Source organism: Telopea speciosissima, chromosome 1 (assembly GCF_018873765.1).
Source record: "Telopea speciosissima isolate NSW1024214 ecotype Mountain lineage chromosome 1, Tspe_v1, whole genome shotgun sequence".
NCBI classification, from domain to species: domain Eukaryota; kingdom Viridiplantae; phylum Streptophyta; class Magnoliopsida; order Proteales; family Proteaceae; genus Telopea; species Telopea speciosissima.
In genome coordinates this window covers 33,839,873-33,862,645 of record NC_057916.1, presented here as the reverse complement: position 1 = coordinate 33,862,645, position 22,773 = coordinate 33,839,873, and the positions used below count along the sequence as shown (strand labels likewise).

The following is a 22,773-nucleotide window of genomic DNA, read 5'->3' as shown; positions in this document are numbered from 1 at the left end:
GCAGAATTAGGGTTAGGGTTTCGGGTTTTAGAAATTAAGAAAAATTACCAAAACTAGGGGTTTGAGTGGGATTTAAGGGCTGGGACTGAGGTCGAGTTTTCTAAATAGTAAGGGGAAGGTTCGACTGTAATATGGGCTGAATTGAATGGCTAATTAGGTCAGAACAGGGTTTTGACTATTTAGGGTTTAGAGGAGATGAAGGGGAATTAGGGTTTAGCTATGGAAGAGGAGGCAGCATGCTAGGTCGAATGGAGGGGTTGATGTAGTGATGCTGTGTCTGAAGTTTGAAGGGATTTGGGTGATAGGCTATGGCTGGACAGAATTTAGAACACTAGGGTTTATGAAATTAAAACAGAAAATGAAGGGGAAATTGATTGGGAAGGAGAATGAATAGAAAAAACAGAATTTAAAGTTCAAACTCACCATTGGAATCCATTGGCAGCAGCTTGAATGATAAAGGATGAAGCCACCTTCAGAGAGAGATCCTCCCAGTCGTCACGGCGTAAGGAGTCGTAGGAATCCACCCACCCTTTCCACCTTGAAATCCACAAGGATGCACACTCAAAGGAGCAGAACAGCAGCAGTAGTCGGCCAGTAGCAGAAAACGGTCTTTTTAATTCAAATTTCAATGTGGGGGAGCCTCCCACGATTTCTACTTTTATAATAAAGGGCCAATGGCCAAATCCTAGTACAAATTAAAATCTCCTCCTTCTCAAATCGTGGAAGGGAGAGATTTAATCTAACTTAACTGATTTAAAACAATAAATTGACTAAGATACCCCTACTAACTTAAAATAAAAGAATCTACTTAAAACAACTAATTTAAAAGAAGATTCCATACTAGCCAATAGGATATAAGGACCTATTGACCAATAGGAACACTTCACTTAAATTAGACCAATTGAACCAATTGGATGCAACCAATTCTAAACCGGTTCAATCTAAAAACATAAAAATAACTAAGTATTGGGCTAATCCCGTATGCAACCTATATACCCCTAGTTTAGGTTCATTAAAGTGGCCTATTACATAGAAAACCCATGGGATCAAAGGCCCAACATACATATAACCCAACCCTAGACTTATTTCTAAAGAAATAAGCCCATTTTGGTGATGAATCTGCATCACCCTCTTTCCCCTTCATCTGTGGCTTGTAGGACTCTTCTGAATGATTACCACCTAGAAGAAATCATACCCATCGGCGCTTGGTTCACCTAGAGCAATAAACAAAAACCTCCTAACCGAATTATGGAGCACCTGGACAGATGTCTCTGCTCTCCTTCATGGTTCTCCAATTGGCCTAATGCTAATGTCCAGTCCCTTCCATCTTTCAGCTCCGACCATAATCCAATCCTCCTCTGTACATCCACACCTTTGAAATCTTTCAAAAAAATCTTCCACTTCCAAGCAGCTTGGTCTGAACACCCTTCCTTTAAATCCTTCCTCTCAACCCAATGGAATGCCCTTCCAAATGATAACAGTCCCACAAAATTATTTGTGATCTCAAACTCTCTGAAAATCTGGAACAGAGACGTGTTTGGTTCTATCCCCAATTTGAAACAAACATTGTTTGAAAAACTTCTCCTTCTTGAATCCCTTGAGCCTAATGAGGAAACATTATCTCAAATCTCTGAAAATGAACAATATCTCAATCTCATCCTGGAAGCTGAAGAATTGTTCTGGATGCAGAAATCCCGTCAATTGTATAAATAAGATGGGGATCGCAATACAAAATTTTACCATGCAATGGCCAAAAGCAACCTACGGTCTCACACCATTCAGGGCATACTTGATAATAATGGGAATCTCATCACCATACCTCCCAAAATAGCCTCTCGATTCTCATCTTATTTTCAATGGATTTTTACTTCCTCTGATCCACTCGACCCCAGTTTTGTGGAATGTTTCTTTAGTCCAACCCTATCTCTCAAACTAACCTCTCCTCTCTTAATAGCATGCCATTGGAAGACGAAATAAAAAATTCTGTCTTTGGCATTGGAGCCGTCAAAGATCTAGGCAGCGATGGTTTCCCTGCCTTTTTCTATCAACATAACTGGGACATCATAAGAATGGTCCAGGATTTCTTCACCTCTCTTACCCCCCCCCCCCTTGCAAATCATACTCTTATCACCCTAATTCTTTAAAAAGAGGGAGCAAATAAAGTGGAAGACTTTCGACCCATAAGTTTTTGCAATGTATCTTACAAGATAATTTCCAAATTTCTTGCACATAGACTTAAACCTTTTCTAAACTCCCTTATTTCCCCGTGTCAAGCAGCCTTTGTTAAGGGAAGACAAATAACTGACAACATAATCATTGCTCAAGAAATCTTCCACTACCTCAAAAAGAAAAAGACGGGGAAAATTGGTTTTCTTGCACTAAAAATTGACATGTCCAAAGCTTACGATAGAATTGTATGGGGCTTCATCAGAGCCATCTTTGAATTTTTGGGTTTTGATGACCATTGGTGTGATATGATTTGCATCCTCTTCTCATGCTCCTTCTCTATCAAACTACAAGGAAGCAGCTTTAACTTTTTTGAACCCTCTAGAGGAATCCGACAAGGCTGTCCTCTGAGCCCCTACCTCTTCAGTCTTCATCACCGTTATGGAATGTCTATCCCGACTGCTCCAAACCTACAGAGATCTTAATCTCTTTCAGGGCATTAAATTTTCATGCAATGCCCTTGAAATCACTCACCGTCTCTTTGCTGATGACACCTTACTCTTCTGTAGAGCCTCAATTGAAGATGTCACCACCATCAAATCCATCTTGGGTCTGTTTGAAGACCTCTCTGGTCAACAAATCAACTTTGCTAAGAGTAGTATCTTTTTTAGCACCAATACCCCAGACCATCTCAGAGTTTCAATAAAAAAATTCATGATATTAAGGAAATGCACTCTAATTCTGTCTACCTGGGAACCCCTCTCATCCCATCCTCTTCCAAAAAAACTTGTTTAAACAGAATTGTTTCTAGAGTTAAAAACAAGTTAACCAATTGGAAATCTCATCTCCTATCCCAAGCGGGATGCACCATTCTAATCAAATCTGTGCTTAATTCAATCCCTTCATATCTCATGTCATGTTTCCTTTTTCCAAATCTATCTGTCATAAACTTGATTCCATTAATTCATCTTTCTGGAGAGGAAGGGAAGAAGGCGAAAAAAGTATCAGCCTCATCTCTTGGAAATCTATTTGTACCCCGAAATCCGTGGGAGGATTGGGCATCCGAACAACCTCCAATCATAACCAAGCTTTACTCATGAAGCTAGGCTGGCAAGTTCTTACATACCTAACAAATTGTGGGTACAAATTCTAAAAGCAGGATACTTTCCCCACCAAAACATTCTGGACAAAAACTTTCAATGCAAAAATGGAACCTGGGTCTGGAATGGCATCAAATAAATTCTTCCTCATTTGGCACATTTACTCTACTGGAAGATAGGAAATGGCTGCAACATAAACATTTGGACTCAGCCATGGATACCTCAGTTGGATAAATTCTCCCTCCCAATCAATCTGCATCCCCATCCCCTATATAATGTTGTGAATTACCTATTGATAGGGAGATCCTGGAATCAAACCCTTATCAATACACTTTTCCCTCAAAACAATACCCAACTTATTCTACAAATTCCCATCTCTCTTCACACCTCTCTCAAAATCTGGGAAATTTTCAACTAAGATTGCGGCCTCCTATCTTACCTCTGTTCACAACTCACATTCATCAAAGACCTGGAAATTCCAGTGGAAATTAAACATTCACCCAAATTTAAAAGCTTTGGATGGAAAATCTTAAGAAAAGGTCTTCCCACTTTATCCAAAATAGGCAAATCATACCTGGTTGCAACCTTTGTCCTTTTTGTAACAGTGAACCAGAAACCGATTGGCATATTCTCATATCCTGCAACTTCTCCAAACATATCTGGGCAGGCGGATCTCTTGGACTCCGAACTGATAGACTGATGGCAAATAACATCCCTGAGTTAATTGAAAACTTTTTGAATAACTAATGCATCAACTTGGTTAAAAAGAAATACATTCTCAGTATTGCTTGTATTACTTCCTATTTCATTTGGTTGAATAGGAACCAAACCATTTTCCATGATTGCTAAGCCAAACCTTTTGCAAATCTTAAATCAAATAAGAAGATGGAAATCTGATCTCAAGCTCTTGACCTTTACCATTGAACCAAACACAGATACATGTGTTAATCCACCTTTAGACTTCTACCATTCCATACCATCCACAGGGAAGATCATTATCATCTCTGATGGAAGCTTCGACCATATATCAACTCAAGGAGCATGGGCTTCCATTATTCTCGCTGACCAACAAATTATTTCTGCAAATATGGCTTTTAGATGTACAGGATCCGCAGAAGAATCAGAAGCAAGAGGAATCCTCCAAGAATCACCAGTGCAATGTCTCTGGGAAGACAAGGAGTGAAGATGGGGATATGGACTGGCTCACAAAACTTAGTTGATTACCTCCACCAATAGCAACCATGGCCGTGGGAATTTTTCGGAATCATCTTTGATATTACTTCTCTTTTTAAGAACTTTGAATCTGTCTGTATTAAGAGAGTGGATAGAAGAACTACCTCCCTCCCCCACCTTTTAGCAAAATTTCGCACGTAGGAACTCTACTTCTAGAGATGTTTTAGATAAACTTTCTGCTATGTACCCTTTTTAAATTTTAATCTAATTTTTAATATAAAAAATAATATATATATTGTGTGGAATAGCCTAGGGTAGAGCTCACCTACGCCGTAGACTACCAACCTAGGGTCAGAAGTCAAAATACCATTTTGGGTTTGAATTTGTAAAATCTAATGTTTCCATTGTGTTTAGAAGGCCTACAATAGGGTGGGTGTCAAGTTTCAAGATCTATCTTGGCCATATGGCCACCGAAACCCACCACTGAGTCAAGACAGGAAAAATTACACCAACTCGCCGAGATCTCGCCAAAACTCGGTTTCGTGGCCTGGCAAAACCAGGGGCAAAACTGAGACCTAAAACCTTGCCTTGTAGTGGCATGAGCTGGAATGCTATGGTATAAAAACCACTTAGAGATAACAACCCCTACTCTCCTCTTCACATCAGTCCACATCTGTTTCAGCTTCTTCTATTTCCGGTCATGGCTAGGAAATCGGTAGGATACTCTGCTCAATGATCTCAACGACAGGGTCAAAGACTGGCGGTGGGGGTGCTGGGGGTGGGGCCCTCACACTTTGGCTCTTCCTAAATGGAATCTCTGGCTCTCTAAATCTCAGCCTCCTCCTCCCATATGGCCATGGCTCTGTTAGAACATGTGATGCAGATAAGTCACCTAAAGGGCTTATTTTATTGGAAATAAGCCTTGGGTTGGGTTATGTAGGTGTTGGGCCTTTTATCCCATGGGTTTTCTTTGTAATGAGCCAATTTAATGGGCCTAAAATATGGGTAGAAAGTAAGAAAACGGGATTTACTTCATTAGTTTAGTTAGGTCCTGTTTTGAGTCAGTTTCTTTAATTATTTTAGTTTCATATTCAGTTTATGTTACTTTATTTGTTAAGGATTTGGTTACTCCTTTCCTTTTTAGTGTTTAAGTCTGTTTTTAAGTCTTCTATATAAGTTTGTAAGGGTATACTGCCTTATACACGAATTTGATTCATGAGATTGAGAAAAAAACATAGTTTTGTGCTTTTCTTTGTGAGAGAATATGGTGAGATGCCATTGGTGAAGAGATTAAAATACGGTGAGAGGCCGTGGGTGAGAGACTACCTCATCTTCTTCCCTTCTTTGAATTTTTTGTGTTTATTTCATTGTTCTGAAATTTCCTGCAAATCTGAGAATTGATTGAAGTATTTACTGTTGCTGGACCTGAAATTTGCGATCCTCTTGTGGACTGGTTATCACCTGTGACTGGTCTATATTGGCCTGTCTAGATGAACCAGCTTCCTTAGCCATTTGCATCACTTTGTCTTTGCTCCATCTCAAAGGTAGCCTCTGCTGCTGTGGCTGTGTCATCCAAATCTGGCTCGTCACTGTCATAATCCTGCTCCCCTAAATCAGGGATCCTCTCTAGACATGCTTCCTCAAACTTTGCCCTGCTTGATCTCTTGTCCAGCATTTTTTATATCTGGTCCTTCTGATGCAGTTGCCTTAGCCTGGTTGGACCAGCATGACCCACTTTGGAAGCCCAAACCAAGGACTGGTCCTAAACCGGTTTTCTGGTCTGGCAAGGGCTAGTAGTTTAGTTAGGATGCAATATTTGTTTTATTTCATGAGTAGATTACGTAGGAGCTTATTAGGTAGTTTCTTTTTCTTAGATATGGTCTATTTTAGTGGTTTCCATTTTGGGTTGTTTCTATTATAGTTGGGTTTCTATTCCTATGCAAGGCTGTTCTCTATTTATTCATTGTAATCGTAGGAGAGTAACAGATCTGCAGATTTGATTAATGGAAGTTATTTGTGAAGCTCTTTGAGAGTGTGTGTATGAACGCCCTCTTCCCTTTCCCCTCCTTTCTTCTAATTCTTCTACTGTTCTCTCTATAAGGCCCACCATAGCAGATCCCCCCTGGTTCTGCATTATTTGGTATCAGAGCCGAAAAATTCCACCTCCTTTACCAATCTCTCTTCTTCCATTCTCCTTTTTTCCAGTATTCTTTTCTCCGCACTGCTGTTCGACCCGTCATACCAGCATCCCATCTCCTTCCCATCAACCACAGCAAACACCTGTGATTCCCATTCAAAAAAAAAAAAAACCCTGCGTCACTCTCCATCTCCCACCCCTCTCCTTCAACTCCGCTGAAACCCCAACCGCAACAACCCCTTTCTTCCTCGCTGTAACAGCGACCAAAAAAAAAAAAAAAAAAAAAAAAGGGCCACATCTATTCATCCTTCTCCCGCAGAAATCCCTCTCTCCTACTCCATCGTTTCGATTCCCTGAGCATAATCCCCGACCCACTGTCACCCACTTCCTTGGTTCCGCTAGAACCAACAAACAAACAAAAAAAATGCAGAGAACAGATAGAGTGCGAGACAGAGAAAGAAGAAGTGAAGTGAGAAATCGAGAAGCAGAAAAAAAAGAAGTACATACCTGTTTCAGAAGCTTCTCACGATTCAACTCCCCGCTTGGCTCCCTCGCATTGTCGCGTCCATCGAAGTCGTGTAGCCCTTTCTTCCTCGCAGCGCCTCCTCCATTCTGGTTTGACAGAATCAGTAAGTAGGAGACGGTAATCCCCTCCCTAACCACGATCTCACGTTTTCTCTTTTTCTTATTTTCTATTCCTAAACTGCCCCTCAGTCTTTTATTAATTCTGTTATTCACCCACTTCTCAGTTTACCCTTTACCTTATACGTGTTTTCTCCATCATCTTGTGTGTTACTTGCACTTTCTATAATTACAGTTCTGCCATTAGGGTCATAAACTTCCCTTTATTTACTGTTTTGCCATTCAACCTTTGTCTTTTGAGTGTTCTCTTGCCTTAATATAACCATGGTAACCAACAGTGAACTTCACCAGCAATTAAATTCTTATAAGGCTGAAACAGATGCCAAATTGGACACTCTCACCACCACTATTAATTCCATTTAGACAATGATGGAATCTATGCAAGCTTCGATTGATCGATTGGTGGCTTCTGAGAAAGGAAAGAGTCCCATGCTATCTGTGGATTCTTCCAATTACACCCCACCACCACCACCACTACCATCATATGGGGCTGGACGATATGAAGGCGTGGACAAAGTAGCAAAGTTGGAAGTCCTTGATTTTTATGGGGACCACGACCCGGAGAATATCTTGACTGGGTTCATAGCTTGGAAATTTTCTTTAGATGGTACAATTTACCGGAGGCCAGGAAACTGATATTTGCAGAGGGTAAGTTGAAAGGCATAGCCCGAGTTTGGTGGATCAAACACCAACAACAGAACCGTACTCGAGGTCTTGGCCAAGTTACTACATGGGCTGAGATGCGCACTGCAATGGACCGAAGATTCCAACCGGCTGATTACAAGCAGCGTGTACACCTCAAATTTGTGCAATTGAGACAGGAAAGTTTGTCCGTGGAGGAGTATGTGGCCTAGTTTTATTACTTAGTCACTCGATTTGAATTCGAATGGGACGAGGAAGTCTTAATGGTGCAGTTCCGCAATGGCTTACATCCACAAATCAGTGCCGCAGTTGCCGCCAGTAGATTACCTACTATGGAGGAAGCAGTTCAGGTGGCCTATCAGGTTGAGGAAAATTTGAGGAAATCTTACAATCGAAGAAATTTTACTGGCACATATTCTAGAGGTGATAGCTTTCGTCCACAAAAATCTTCTTTTCAGGAGAAGTCAGCTTCGGTTAACAAACCACATACTAGTGGTTCCTCTGTGGCACCTACACGACCGGTTCGTCCTTACTCCCTACCTCGGCGAGGTTTAGATAGACCTTATTCTCCACCTCGGCGTGGATATGACAGAAATTCGGTGATGTCGAAAGCAGCTATTCAGTGCTTCACGTGCAAGGGGTATGGCCATATGACTGCTCAGTGCCCTAACCGTTTGGTAGCCCACATTGACAAGGACAATTTTATACCATTTGATCCAAAGGAGCAACGGTTCACAGGGACAGTCAATCTAGTGGCTGAACATGAGAGTGAGCCTAGTGAGGTTGATGATGATGATGTGATGGCGAGCGTTAGTATTGCTATATTATTCGCCCCCTCTTGGCAACACAAAGTTTCTAGTGAGGAAGATAAAGATTGTCGACGTACCAATATTTTTCAGACCAAGGTGCGATGTAATGACAAACTATGTGATATGGTGATTGATTCAGGCAGTTGCACCAACGTTGTCGCTGAAGATGTTGTTCGCAAGTTGGGTTTAAAGACGGAACCTCATCCGAACCCCTTCAAGGTTGCATGGGTGAACAACACAAACCTCAAGGTTAATGAAAGGTGTTTGCTCACATATTCTATTGGTGAACTGATTGATCAAGTGCAGTGTGATGTCCTCCCTTTGAAGGTCTGCCACATTCTTTTGGGACGCCCATGGTTGTATGACAAGAAAGCCAAGCACTGTGGTTATGAGAATACATATTCCTTTCAGCATGGTGGACTTGAGATGAAATTCCTCCCAGCTAAGGATCTTCCACCTATCAAACTCAAGAAGACAGCTGGTACATTTCTCCTACGGCGAGTTGACTCGGACAGTATTCTTGGACCCTATCCGAACTCGTTGGAGTCGAGTTCTTTTCAGAGGAGGAGAGTTGATGCAGTTGCCTTAGCCTGGTTGGACCGACATGACCCACTTTGGAAGCCCAAACCAAGGACTAGTCCTAAACCGGTTTTTTGGTCTGGCAAGGGCTGGTAGTTTAGTTAGGATGCAATATTTGTTTTATTTCATGAGTAGATTACGTAGGAGCTTATTAGGTAGTTTCCTTTTCTTAGATATGGTCTATTTTAGTAGTTTCCATTTTGGGTTGTTTCTATTATAGTTAGGTTTCTATTCCTATGCAAGGCTATTCTCTATTTATTCATTGTAATCGTAGGAGAGTAAGAGATCTGCAGATTTGATTAATGGAAGTTATTTGTGAAGCTCTTTGAGAGTGTGTGTATGAACGTGATTTCCCTCTTCCCTTTCCCCTCCTTTCTTCTAATTCTTCTACTGTTCTCTCTGTGAAGTCCACCATAGCAGACCCCCCTGGTTTTGCATTACCTTCATTGGCGTTGCCATTGCCTTCTGTAACTCACTAGGAACAATAGAGCAGCCCATGACATTTCTGTCACCACCAGCAAGATGCCACTTCAGTCTATTGGCCCCATCTCCCAAAATTTATATGCCACAATAATTGCACTGTGACTTCTTGTTGGCTGAAAGGGAAGGGAGGGGGTGTCCCATGCTTCCATGCAATGTCCTCGCTTTTCCGATCGGCCATTATGTACTTGGTACACTGTTGCAACAAGACCACAAAGATTATTAACATGCAGACATCAAATAAGGCTTCTAAAACTGCAATGAAGCTTATTCTAAAATTTCCCCTTAGTTTTATACTTTTTAATAATTAATATTTTCTTAATCAACAAAAATAATTAAAGAACATCATATTATTAATCAATTTCTGGTGAAAACATATTTCCAATACTTACATTATTTTTCTTTATATTTTGAACTAAAACAAAATATTTTTCATTTATTTTCAATTTTTAAATTTTATTAATCAATTTTGAAAAATACGAAAATAAAAAAAATTAAAAACAGGAAAAAAAATCTGACTCCGTCAAGCCGTAGATCGGCCAACGGTGTCTTTACGTATATTAATTTGACGTCCATCCATCACATATTAATCCTATTTTGTAAAAAATCTGTTGAGGGCAAATCTATTTTTAAACCAGAAAATTCAATAAATAATTTAGCAACCTAAAAAGTAATTCGACTCCGTGAAGTTGTAGATCAGTCCATTCTATCTAACATATAAAAAATTGAAACGAAACTACTATGTTTATGTTCTAATTCTTCCAAAAAGTTAGATCTAGATAAAAAATCATTACCTTCAAGCTCCAATCACGCAAATCCAAGTTGTAGAAGGGTTGAATGAGTAGAAGAATGCAAAAAAGTGGGAAGAAATTAAGTGATTTGGAAATCCCAAGGAGTGTTGGAAGTTGTGAAACTATGAGCTCTTGGTTAAAACTTGTCGAAATATGATGGGTTTCGATCGAAAATTTGATTTATATTCATGGTCGACCATTTTTCGGTCGAAGCCAAGGTTTCGACCAAATGTTAGGTACTTGATCGATATGCCAAAAGCTCTAGAGCTAATGGAACACGTTAAATCAAGCCCTTTAACCTATCACACTCTAGGCTGGCCCAATCTAGCACCTATACAGTAGATCGAGTCCCATTAGGCACATAACATACCATTTGCAGTCGTCGTCCTTGGCGGCTCTCACTCTGGCGGTAAGTAGCCCTTTCCAAGCGGCTCCTCTTTGCTTGGCAGCAAGTAGCCCTTTCTTGACGAGTTTCATTCTCCAGGTAGCTCTCTCTTAGGTAGCCCTTTTCGTGACTCGAATCCGTGACGTGGTGCTTGGCTCTGATACCAAATGTTAGGTACTTGGTCCGATACACCAAAAGCTCCAGAGCTGATGGAACACGTTAAATCAAGCCCTTTAACCTATCCCATACTAGGCTGGCCCAATCTAGCGCCCATACAATAGATCAAAGCCCACTAGGCACATAACTATCGAAACAAGGTCGATACTTGGACCAAACCAGTATTTGTCTCGGTTAGCCTCGAAACCGAGATGCCTCGGTCGAAACTTCAAACCATGTCTCCAAGCACTTCCGCGTTATCATTATTTTTACCTACTCACTTGTATCGCATCTATTAGGTGACATTTCTAGAATTAGATTCAAAATTTAAAAGGTAAGCATGTCCCCCTTTATTCTCATTGATTGCAACCAAATTCACAAAAAAGTAGAATTCTATCACTCTCACCAATTGTCTTCTGACCTCAACTTAAGAAGGCAACAAAGTGGCATTATTGAGGGGTAATTATGTAGAAGAGGTCTTTGGGGGCATAGCCTCTTGAGTCTTGAGAGACGGTTTAAGTGATGCAGTAAAATTGTTATTGCTCTGGGTGGACACATTTCATCTTATCAATGCCATTATCATTGTCAATATGTGTATCTGATTTTGGTTATTGTGTTGTGTTTGTATATGCATTTTGATAGGTGTAACACGATTTATAGTGCCTCCCCAGAGCAAATTTTCACTAAGGATTGATGTGTCCATAGCTCTTTTTTAACTCTTTTATACTGTCTTGGTATTCATGCACAAACCCTCTGAACCTAACATGTTTTTGGGTGCACTTTTTTTTAATGTTGAAGTACAATAAGCTTTCTGATTGTTGTCAAATTCCGCCATGGATACACTGCAATCTGGAAAGTAATGGTGAAGACACATCCAGTGATGAATTTATCAGTTCTTCAGTCGAGGTGGATGTTTTAGATGCTTCTGTTCAGAAGGATGAGGACAATCCTTCCAATGGTGAGTTACATAGAGCTCTTCTCTGATTTTATACTGGTGTTAACATTGTGTTGCGTGCTTATGGGAACTCACATTAGATTATTGTAAATTTGATAGTAGGTTCTCCTAATGCATCATCGAGTACATTGAGTGATGCTTTATCAAACACTAGATGTTCCACAGCACGGAGAATGAGAAAGGGGTGGAAGCGACGTGATCATTTGCAGCAGAGAGCTCGCCAAGAGCGGTTAAATAACAGTAGGAAATGGAGAACTAAAGATCACAATGAGATAATGAATGTGAAAATGACCACAAAATGCACACCATGCAAACTTACTGAGCTTACTTCTGATACTCTTGTTGAGTCTACAAGCGTTTTTAAGGACATTGATGACGATAACATTAATAGGCATTCTGAACAAGCTGAATCTCACATTTTGTTTGCTCAGATAGATGAGAAAATTGGCTCAAGTAAAGTGCACACTGGTGAAAGCTGCTCAAGCCTTTCCTTTGACTCTGTTGACATTTGTAAAGAGTGCAACCATGAAAATAGGGTACAAAATACATCCTTGGTTGGTTCACTAGATGGAATTGATGACCAGGAAGAAGACTCATCGTCAGAAGCATCTAAAAATAATCCAAAGTCAAAAAGGCATTCAGATAGGGATCTTGACAATCCCAAACCAAGCAAGTCTAGGAGACCAGTCAGTGACCCCTCAAATATATCCTGCAAGTATAGTACTGAATCGTTTTGTAGCATTGATGACCGTATACCCGATGGCTTTTATGATGCAGGGCGGGATCGCCCTTTCATGTCACTTCAGAGTTACGAGAGTTTGTGTCGTGAGTCACGTGAAGTAATACTTGTGGACAGGTGGGTTTGTGTGCATATCACATGTGTGCTTGATTATAATTTGTAGCATATTGGTTTTTTTAATATTAATTTGGGTTGTGTTCTGGTCCAGAGAAAGAGATGAGGAGTTAGATGCAATTGCTTTGTCTGCACAGGCATTGGTATCTGGCTTGAAGCATTCCACTGATTCAGTAGATGGGGAAAAATTCACTATTGATAATCTGCAGGTTGCATCAGTACTTGCTTTATATGTTTCTAGTTGTTTTGGCGGCAGTGATAGAAATGCTATTGTTGAAAGGGCACGGAAAGCTGTGGCTGGATCAAATTATCAGAAGCCTTTTGTATGTACTTGCGCAACTGGGAACAGTGATCAAAATGGGAAATTCACTAAACAAATTTTGGGCAATGAATTTGACTTCATTGATTTGTGCGAGAAATCCTTACGGTCTATCAAGGAAGCCCGCAGTTCCAACATTGTCCCTATAGGCACTCTGCGATTTGGTGTCTGTAGGCATAGAGCGGTTCTTATGAAGGTGATTCTTTTATTGGGACTGTGTTCTGACTTTTAACTTATTCAATTGCTAATTTTTGACCACTCTGCTAATCAGTTTTGAAATGTGCAGTATTTATGTGATAGGGTGGAGCCTCCTGTTCCTTGTGAGCTTGTGAGAGGCTATCTAGATTTTATGCCACATGCCTGGAACATCATTCTTGTCAGAAGAGGTGAATCATGTGTGCGGATGGTTGTTGATGCTTGCCATCCAACTGATATAAGAGAAGAGACTGATCCCGAATTTTTTTGCAGGTCCATTCCTTTGTTCCTCACCTTTCTTTTTCATCTGCATTTCAGAATGGGGTTTGGGGGGTGATGGATTTTTGTTGAGAAAATTACAAGATTAGCCTAAAATGGGTTTAAGTTCACCAAACTAACCACCATATCTTTCGTTTTACAAAAGTAGACAATATAAGGATTAATAATACAAAACTAACCTAAACAGTACCCTTTCTACATCACCAAAACTTTTTGACGTTTTTACCCTCTTTCTTCTACCTCTGTGCTCTCACTCTGCAATCAGTACAAAGGGGATTTGAGTTCAAACCGAAGAGCGAAAGACATAGAAGGCCTCGTCTAGGGAGCTGTTAAATGTTTCAGCAGAAAGGCCTACCCTTTTCTCCACCCAAACTCTACCGCTTTCTCTCTCAATCCTCCCTCAATTCAGGCTTCTCTCCAAATCTTCATTTAGAATGGCTCTCGTTTGCTGAATTTGCTCTAGAACTGGACTCGAGAGGTGCAATTTCAGTGTTTCCATTATAATTTCAACAAGCTTTAATTTCTGAAGTTGTTGTTTCTACATCTAGGGCGAACAAAGGTGTCGAACGAAAAAATTGTACGTTTCTCTGATCTCCAGAGATTCAATTTGTTTTTCTCTGTTTTATGCTTGATTTGAATAAATATTGGACCGTTTTGAACCTGCGATCACGAGGGTGAGAGAGTAAATATATAAGGATATAGAATTGTTTATAGTTTCTGCTATCTTTTGTTAGTCCCTTTCGGTCCAATGACGTCGGAGACGGGTGAGTATACTGGGGATTCTCAGGTTTCTAAGATTGAAATTGAGGAAAAGATCTCTTATAATTTGAGTTATTGCGAAGATCTGGGGAAGGTCGGTGGCGGTGAGTGCAATGGCAATATGCATGATTGTGTTCTAGCTCGGGATGTAGAAGGTAATGACGAATCTATAATCACGAGTTCATGACCACAGTGGCTGTTGAATCGGAATTGCCCCTACTTGATCATGATGAGGGGAATGAAAAAGTGACAGTTCCTTTGGCAGAGAGGTAGAGTCCAATGAGGTGCAAGAGAGTCGGGAATCAATTGCAGTGAAGGAGGCTGTTGAATGTGACTTCCAACAGCTTGACAATGAAGAAACGAGTCTTCAATTTGTGAGACCAGAGAGGAGAGAGGGGGTAAAAACGTCAAAAAGGGTTAGTAGATGTGGAAAGGGTATTGTTTTGGTTAGTTTTGTATTATTAATCATTATTTTGTCTATTTTTGTAAAACGAAAGATATGATGGTTAGTTTGATAAACTTAAACCCATTTTAGGCTAATCTTGTAATTTTCCCTAAATGTAATACCATAGTAGATTTCAGAAACCTACCTGCAACAGAATTGTATGGTTCACAACCAGCAGGCTAAACACCATAGGTTATCCCCAATCTACGGTTCAGATTAACCCCAAACTTAGGTCAGATGTAGGTAACTGATGGTACTTCAATCTCTCAAAGTAGGATGAAGATCCAACGGTTGGATTCCAAGTTGCCAAGGACTGAAAATGTAGGTAACTGATGGTACTTCAATCTCTCAAAGTAGGATGATCCAGCGGTTGGATTCGAAGTTATTAGCCAAGGACTGAAAATGTCTAATTAGAAACAACAGTATATCTTCAAATCCCCATGACAGAATAACATGTCAACACAATCATAATCATTACTCAACAGATGGAACATCATACTTGAAGATCAACCCATTCCAATGGTTAGATTTTCCAGAACAGCTGTACATCTAGATAGCAACATATCAACAGAAATAGTAAATACTAGAAACAAGCAATCCGCATGTCAGATCAGTCCCACATAACAGTCGAAGGAAGGTTAAGTTAGGTGGAACAACATGCCAAAAACTCACCATGATCTGCTGCCTGGGTGAATCACAATCAGTACCTCATATATGCTGAACAACAGGAGTGGGGAAAAAAAAACTGCAGGTTGTGTATTGGTTTCAACAGTTGCTTACTCAGCTTTAATGTTGAGAAGATGCACAATAGAGTTTTGTTCACTCAACCAATCTTCAAACAGAAATAGGTCAATGAAAACAAATCACAGCTCTTACTTGAACGTGCAGAACAGATTTGAAGAGAATAGAAAGTAGAAGAAAATATGACAAGAGCATCCCACTCATGCCTTGCTAGCTTCACACCAGCAGCACTAATTTTCCACTAGATTTCACTATTTCTCACAGCAGTCCTGCATCTCACAAGGAAGAACAAAGCACAAGGCTGTAGAATAGTTTTGTCTACAATCGTGGGCATGTAATGGCCCTCTCTCTATTTATTAATAGCAGCAAAACAGCAACCCAAACCCTCCTTGCATGGAGAAGGGAATCCCCCTACAATCTAGCAATCTCCAATTAGAAGCATATTACAAATAGAACCTATCATGTAGAGAATTAACAAAATAGAAACAGATATTAAATTAGCAACTACTTCTAAATGAAAGATAAAATAGAAACTACTAAAGAGTCCTCATGCATGGACTGATTAATAAGTAGTATTGGGCCTAAGCCTGACCCATGAAGACCTGAAGATTTGGGCCTATGCTGGCTGATTGGCTGGGCTTGATGGCTGGATGGACCTTTCTTCTCTTCCTCTTTTGATCTAACATCAATGTGCTATGCTTGTGTGTGTTGAATGTGCTTTGTTGTCAAATGCAGATGACTCAAGACCAAACCCTTCTCTTTTTCTACATTTGATAACAAAGCACTTTCAACATATTTTTATTCCCACCCCCATTTTTTTTGTTTTTTAACCTTACGCTTCATTTGTTTTCTCATCAGAAGTGAACATATAGGAGTTCTGTGGCAGGGCCCACTATTTTATGCCCCAAAATTATAAGATATATTAAAGGAAGTAAATTTAGTTTGCTTTATTTTTCTTCCAGTCATTTTATGTGGAAACAAACAGAGCCTGAGTTGTAAATTCTATTTCATCTTGATTGAAAAATCCAAAATATGACCGTTTTCCTGAAATTTTTTGTTAATATTCTGGTAATTTTACTGTTTTGGTTTGGTCTGAATCTTCTGATCATCTTGGTGTGTTTCGGCTGTTTCAGTCGCAATTGGTGCAAATTTTGGATCTGGAATCTTTCTGTTTTGGGTTAATTCTACTCATTGTTGTTGAGCCAAAATGGAAGCCAGCAATAACAATCCACTTTTGGCACATTTCAAGGGTTTCCCAATGTCCAACCCAATAGATTTGCATTATAAATGTTGTATATTGATGTTATAATTTTTTATCTTAACTCTATCTTTTATATATTTTTTAGATATAATTATATGGGCAAAAGATCTAAATGTTGTCCGTGTACGGATTCTTTCGCATGCCCTCTCATATAAAGTGAGGGCCCCACACCCGCTCTTCCAAAACCCCTTATTTACGATTTGTAATGGGGTTTCCCATACGCCTGAATTAGTACTCGGGTGTTGTGGGAAACCCTCTCCCCAATTATATTAACTGAAATATTTCATTGGAAGTGCTGAAGTAATGAAAATTTTCATTTTGGAACCAAACCAAAACAGCCACTGTTTACAAATATGTCTCTTAACACATCAATATCGCTGCATAATGTCCTAGGTGTAAAATATATCCACTATGTCTGTTTGTTATTTGCAAAGGTGGTTGCTGGTGTCATCATTAGTATATTTAGGAATATGGACCTCTAATTTATTATTCATGACATTTCAACCATTTTAACTACAAGTATTCAACATTGATTTTTTTTTTTTTTTGGGGGGGGGGGTGTTAGAAGTATTAATATTCATTTGTAAGTCTAGTTATCTATATTTTTCTTTTTAGAAAGTGAAAGGAACCCTACAAGGAATAGCCAAGTTTCCTGAAACTTTAATCCATTTACAGTCAAATTGATTAATCAGTTTATTAGTGCTGCTTAGACACGGGTACTTTCATTATATGGCATTTTGCAATGTTTGCTGTGAGGTGCATTCAAAAGGCTTATATATCTGACAGTTAAGGAAACATCTTCCCCCTGTTGATTCTGTTTATCTGCCTAATTCCATCTGGATTTTAGGTTTTCTAGATTCTCTGGTTTATAGATGCTGAATTTCAACACTTAATTTTGTATGTGTAGATACAGCATGTGTAAATAAATGAAGATGGCCCATGGGTAATACTTCTCTGATGAGTGAGGTTGTTATTTCAGGTATATTCCTTTGAGCCGGATTCTTATTCCAATGAAGAATGGAAACATGGCTAGCTCGGTTTACTCTTTTCCTTCTCTTTCATTATATGATGAAATTGAAAAGGCAGCATCAAGTTCTCTGGTTCGCTGCAAATTTGGGACAGTGGAAGCTGCAGCAAAGGTGCAATTGCATTCTTTCAGGGCCTAGAATTTTTACTGGATATTCTCGAGAACATTTCTGTGCTTTATTCTATTGATGTATAGCAATCAATATTTTTTTTTCTTTCGTTTTGAATGGCATCAGTTCAACTTTTATTTGTACTTATGTCACTGACTGTACCATTGTCGGTTGACTTTTCAATGCTCTTTTTTAAAACTTTTTTGGTTGCATCTCTGATTTGATGGTCCAAACTGCCTGACTGCTGTGCCCTTTTGCCAGTCTCTATTTGTCTAAAATCATATGATGTCTATGTTCTGTCTAATGCTGTAGGTGCGTTCTAAGTGTGTTGATTCAATGGAGGAAATGAGGAATTTTGAGTACACTTGTCTGGGGGAAGTAAGAATGTTAGGGGCTTTGAAGAAACACTCCTGCATAGTAGAAATTTTTGGACATCAAATCTCGTCTAAGTGGGTTCCTCTACTAGAGGAAAATAAGGAGCGCCGTTTATTACAGTCGACAATTGTGATGGAGTACATAAAGGGGGGTTCCTTGAAGGTAATTTAGCTACTCAAATTAATTCGTGTGTTTTTTTTCCCGTTTTGTCTTTAGTTAATGCCTTGATATTTGTTCTTGCTGGTGTCTAAAACAGAGTTACATAGAGAAGCTTACCCAAGATGGTCAGAAACATGTCCCAATTGACTTGGCATTGTTTGTTGCTAAAGATGTTGCCTGTGCATTAACAGAGTTGCATGTTAAACACATTATTCATCGCGACATTAAAAGTGAAAATATTTTGATTGATTTGGATAAGAAGAGAAGTGATGGCTCTCCAATTGTTAAGCTCTGCGATTTTGATAGAGCAGTCCCCCTTCGTTCATTCTCACACACATGCTGTATTGCCCATGTTGGAATACCTGCTCCTGATATTTGTGTTGGAACACCTCGCTGGATGGCTCCAGAGGTGCTGCAGGGAATGCATAATCAGAAGAAATATGGGTTGGTAAGTTTATTCTTCAATAACTTGTCAAGTAGATCTTTCCTATTTGAAACTATTTCCCTGTAATGCTTCAAAGATAGCGTCCATACCAAGAAATAGTTCTTTATTACCTTTGCTGATGAAGTTATCTGGTATCCGTGGGTACTGCATGTATATATATATATCTGGGTGTGTTAGGTTTATTGCTTGTGGAAGCTTTGGGGCAGTAAAAAGGGTTGGATGTGTTAACCAATTCACCAACTAATTTTGTAAGTCTCAGGATATTCTGCTATTTGACCCTCCCCAGACCCTGCTAAACGCGGGAGCCTTGTGCACTGGGTACGGCCTTTTTTTTCTTCAGGATATTCTGCTATGTGACAATAATAGGCTTCTATAAAAAATCACATAAAATTTTCTGAAATTTTCGTGAGAGCTTTAATGAATGAAATCAAATTTTTTTTTAATTCTTCAAAGTCCATCAAGACGGTCCATTTTGATTAGGTTATCAGGATGGTCACGGGTTAGAGAATGGGCCTTGGTGCAGCGGTAATGTATTCCTAGATTTGATGTAATCAAGCTAGAAACCAAACCAGAATCTATCTCAAAGGATGACTCAAATTAGGGTTTAAAACTAGGGAAAAGGAAAATTTAGGTTTAGAGTTTATGGGATTTCGGGTATGAAGATTGGGGTCAATGTTGGTTGTTAGTTTACTAAATCCAGTGATGTATTAACCTGAATCAGCAAACCAGTGGGTGTAAAAACAGAATCGGCAGCAAGTTTTTTGGGGGAGATAGGTTGGAATTAGGGTTAGGGTTAGGGTTAGAGAGGGGGAAAATTAGAGTTTTTAGGGTTTGGCTGGACAGAACCAGCTATAACCTGGATCAAGTTCTCCAATGGGGCAAGGGAGTACTTGACCAGAATATGGGATGATGATTCCCACTGCTGGATTGGGCTGGGGTGAATTTAGAACTTGGGAAAAATAAGAAAAAGGGGAATCTAGGGTTTGGGGATTTTGGATACAATTGTAGGTGATGAACAATCTTGAAATCTGAACTTGTTGATGTTGAATGAACCCTTGAGATCAGAACTTGAATGTAGAACAGTAATGGAGATGCTAAAATTAACCAAACGAACCACCCGGCTTTCCCACCACAAGGTGTCAATCGGACCAAACACCGATTCTGTCAGCCTTGATCAAACACGACAAATATTTTCAGCAAGAAGACAAGTTGCAGAGCAGCAGCTTTGAGAGAGTTGTTTTCAAAATTCGATGGGTAAAAAGGAGCCCACGAACTGATTTATTTATAAGGCCTAAAAGCCATTGTCCTATTCAGACTAGGAGAGGAAAAGCGCCTCTCCCCCCCCCCCCTCCCTAGTCAACTCTATTACTGTTAGCAGACTAGAACTAGGCTGAATGCTTGGATGGTTAATTCATCCCAAGCACATTCTTATTTATAAGAATAATAAAATAATAAAATCTGTACATTAGCGATGTGGGATTAAACCACATATTCAAGACAGTAAAATAACAGAGAAAAAGTCCAGAATACCCCACGGTATTCTGGCCCATATATCAACACTCCCCCTCAAGTTGGAGCATATATATCATGCATGCCCAACTTGACTAGTATAGGATGAAACATCTTGCAATTCAGCCCCTTAGTGAACACATCAGTCAGGTGATCGGTAGACTTCACAAAGGGAACACAAATGAGGCCAGCTTCAAGCTTTTCCTTGATGAAATGTTTGTCAACCTCCACGTGTTTAGTACGATCATGCTGGACAGGGTTATGAGCAATGCTAATGGCAGCTTTATCATTGGAAGATGGACAGCAACACCAATATCCTGCAATAATCCTCTAAGCCATAGAAGTTCACAAATGCCTTGGGCCATCGCACGAAACTCGGCCAAGTGGACCTTGCCACAACATTCTCTTTTTGCTACGTCATGTGACAAGGTTCCCACCCACAAAGGAGCAATAGCCGAGAGATGGATTTTCTGTCAGAAAAACCAGCCTAGTCGGCATCAGTATAAGCTTCAATCTTGAGGTGACTATTGGGAGATAAGAGAATTCCTTTTCTTGGAGCAGACTTCAAATACCTCAAAATACGACAAACTGCATCCATATGAGAGGAATAGGGATCATGCATGAACTAACTCACCATACTTACAGCAACTGCTATGTCAGGTCTGGTGTGGGAAAGGTAGATTAGTTTGCCCACTAATCCTTGATAACCACCCTTGTCAACAGGTTCACCCTCTTTCTCCCTAAGTTTTGTAGTAGCATCCATAGGAGTATCTGAAGGATGACAACCTAGCAGCCCTGTCTCAGTCAACAGATCAAGGACATATTTTCTTTGAGAAAGAAAGATGCCCTTTGAAGAGCGAGCAACTTCTATCCCTAGAAAATATTTTAGAGAACCTAGATCTTTGACCTCAAACTCAGGGCCAAGGAGAAGCTTTAAATCCCTGATAGCAGTATCATCATTACCAGTTACCACGATATCGTCCACATAGACTATGAGAAGAGTAACCTTGTCACTAACTCGTTTGATGAACAAAGTGTGATCAGCATTGCTCTGCTTGTAACCTGCTGAAATCATAGCCTTATGAACCCTGCCGAACCAGGCCCTAGGTGACTGCTTCAACCCATAGAGAGCACGTTTCAACTTGCAAACTCTGCCCCTAGTCCTATCATCAGAGAAGCCTGGTGGAATGTCCATATACACCTCCTCGTCAAGCTCCCCATGGAGGAAGGCATTCTTTACATCTAACTGTTGAAGATCCCACCCAAGATTTGCAGCACAAGATAATAACACCCTGATAGTGTTGAGCTTTGCCACTGGTGCAAAGGTCTCCTGATAGTCAACTCCATAAGTCTGAGTGAACCCCTTTGCAACCAGACATGCCTTATACCGATCCACTGAACCATCAGCCTTTTGTTTGACCACAAAGACCCATTTACATCCTACTGGTTTTTTCCCTGGAGGAAGAGCCACAAGATCCCACGTGTTATTTTTGTGTAGTGCTCTCATTTCTTCCGACATTGCAGCCTTCCACTTTCCATCTGTATATGCTTCCTGCCAAGTTTTAGGAATAGAGACAGAAGAAAGAGAAGATAAAAAAACACGGAAAGAAGGAGAAAGAGAACTATATGAAACAAAGCGAGATATGAGATGTAAAGTGCAAGTCCTAGTACCTTTGCGATGGGCAATAGGTAGGTTGGAAGGAGAGGGATTACCAGGAGATGAAGGATCCGGGTATGTAGCCGGCAATTGGATGGGTACTGGTGCTACAGTGGGTTGCGGCTGCCCTCTGTTGGATCTGCCCCTTGTAGAGGTGATGATGTTGGAGTTGTCGATTCTCTTCTGAAATTCACCAATAGTTCTCTGGACTGGAGTCAGCTACCCCTGGATAGGAACATTAACAACACTATTTTCTATGGTCTCCCCCTGTAAAGGATTCCCATTAGGTGAGGGAGGAACAGCCAGAGGAAGTTGGGCATCCAAAGTAGGCTGGGCAGCAGCCGTGGGTGGTGGTAAAGTAGGCTGGACAGCAGCCTGAGGAACCTCTGGTAGAGGAATCTCAAAAGGCACATCTTCACTAGAACTATCCCCCTGAAGAGGTGGCGAAGAATAGTAAGAAAGGGACTCATGGAAAACAACATCCATACTAACCATGGTAAGGCGGGAAGGGGGATGGTAACACTTGTAACCATAGTTGTCACGGCGATCCAAGTCTGTGGAGGGGTGTCACGTCGATATATCGACATGTCGCCTGCCATGGCGTTGCCATGGCGAGCATGTCGAC

The 22,773-nt window shown here is 40.2% G+C and overlaps 1 protein-coding gene across 2 annotated transcripts in view; it reads left to right on the top strand.

The window, feature by feature from the left end:
* Positions 1-22,773, top strand: part of LOC122646344 — a 60,401-nt gene that overhangs the window by 20,189 nt on the left and 17,439 nt on the right. The window contains exons 3-9 of one of the 2 annotated variants that reach the window (XM_043839895.1): positions 11,859-12,018; positions 12,118-12,871; positions 12,963-13,383; positions 13,474-13,655; positions 17,847-18,006; positions 18,316-18,540; positions 18,635-18,985. In XM_043839895.1, coding sequence (XP_043695830.1) covers positions 11,859-12,018; positions 12,118-12,871; positions 12,963-13,383; positions 13,474-13,655; positions 17,847-18,006; positions 18,316-18,540; positions 18,635-18,985 — 2,253 coding nt within the window. Of the gene's footprint in view, positions 1-11,858; positions 12,019-12,114; positions 12,872-12,962; positions 13,384-13,473; positions 13,656-17,846; positions 18,007-18,315; positions 18,541-18,634; positions 18,986-22,773 lie in introns of both variants that reach the window. The other variant, XM_043839884.1, reaches the window with a different exon arrangement.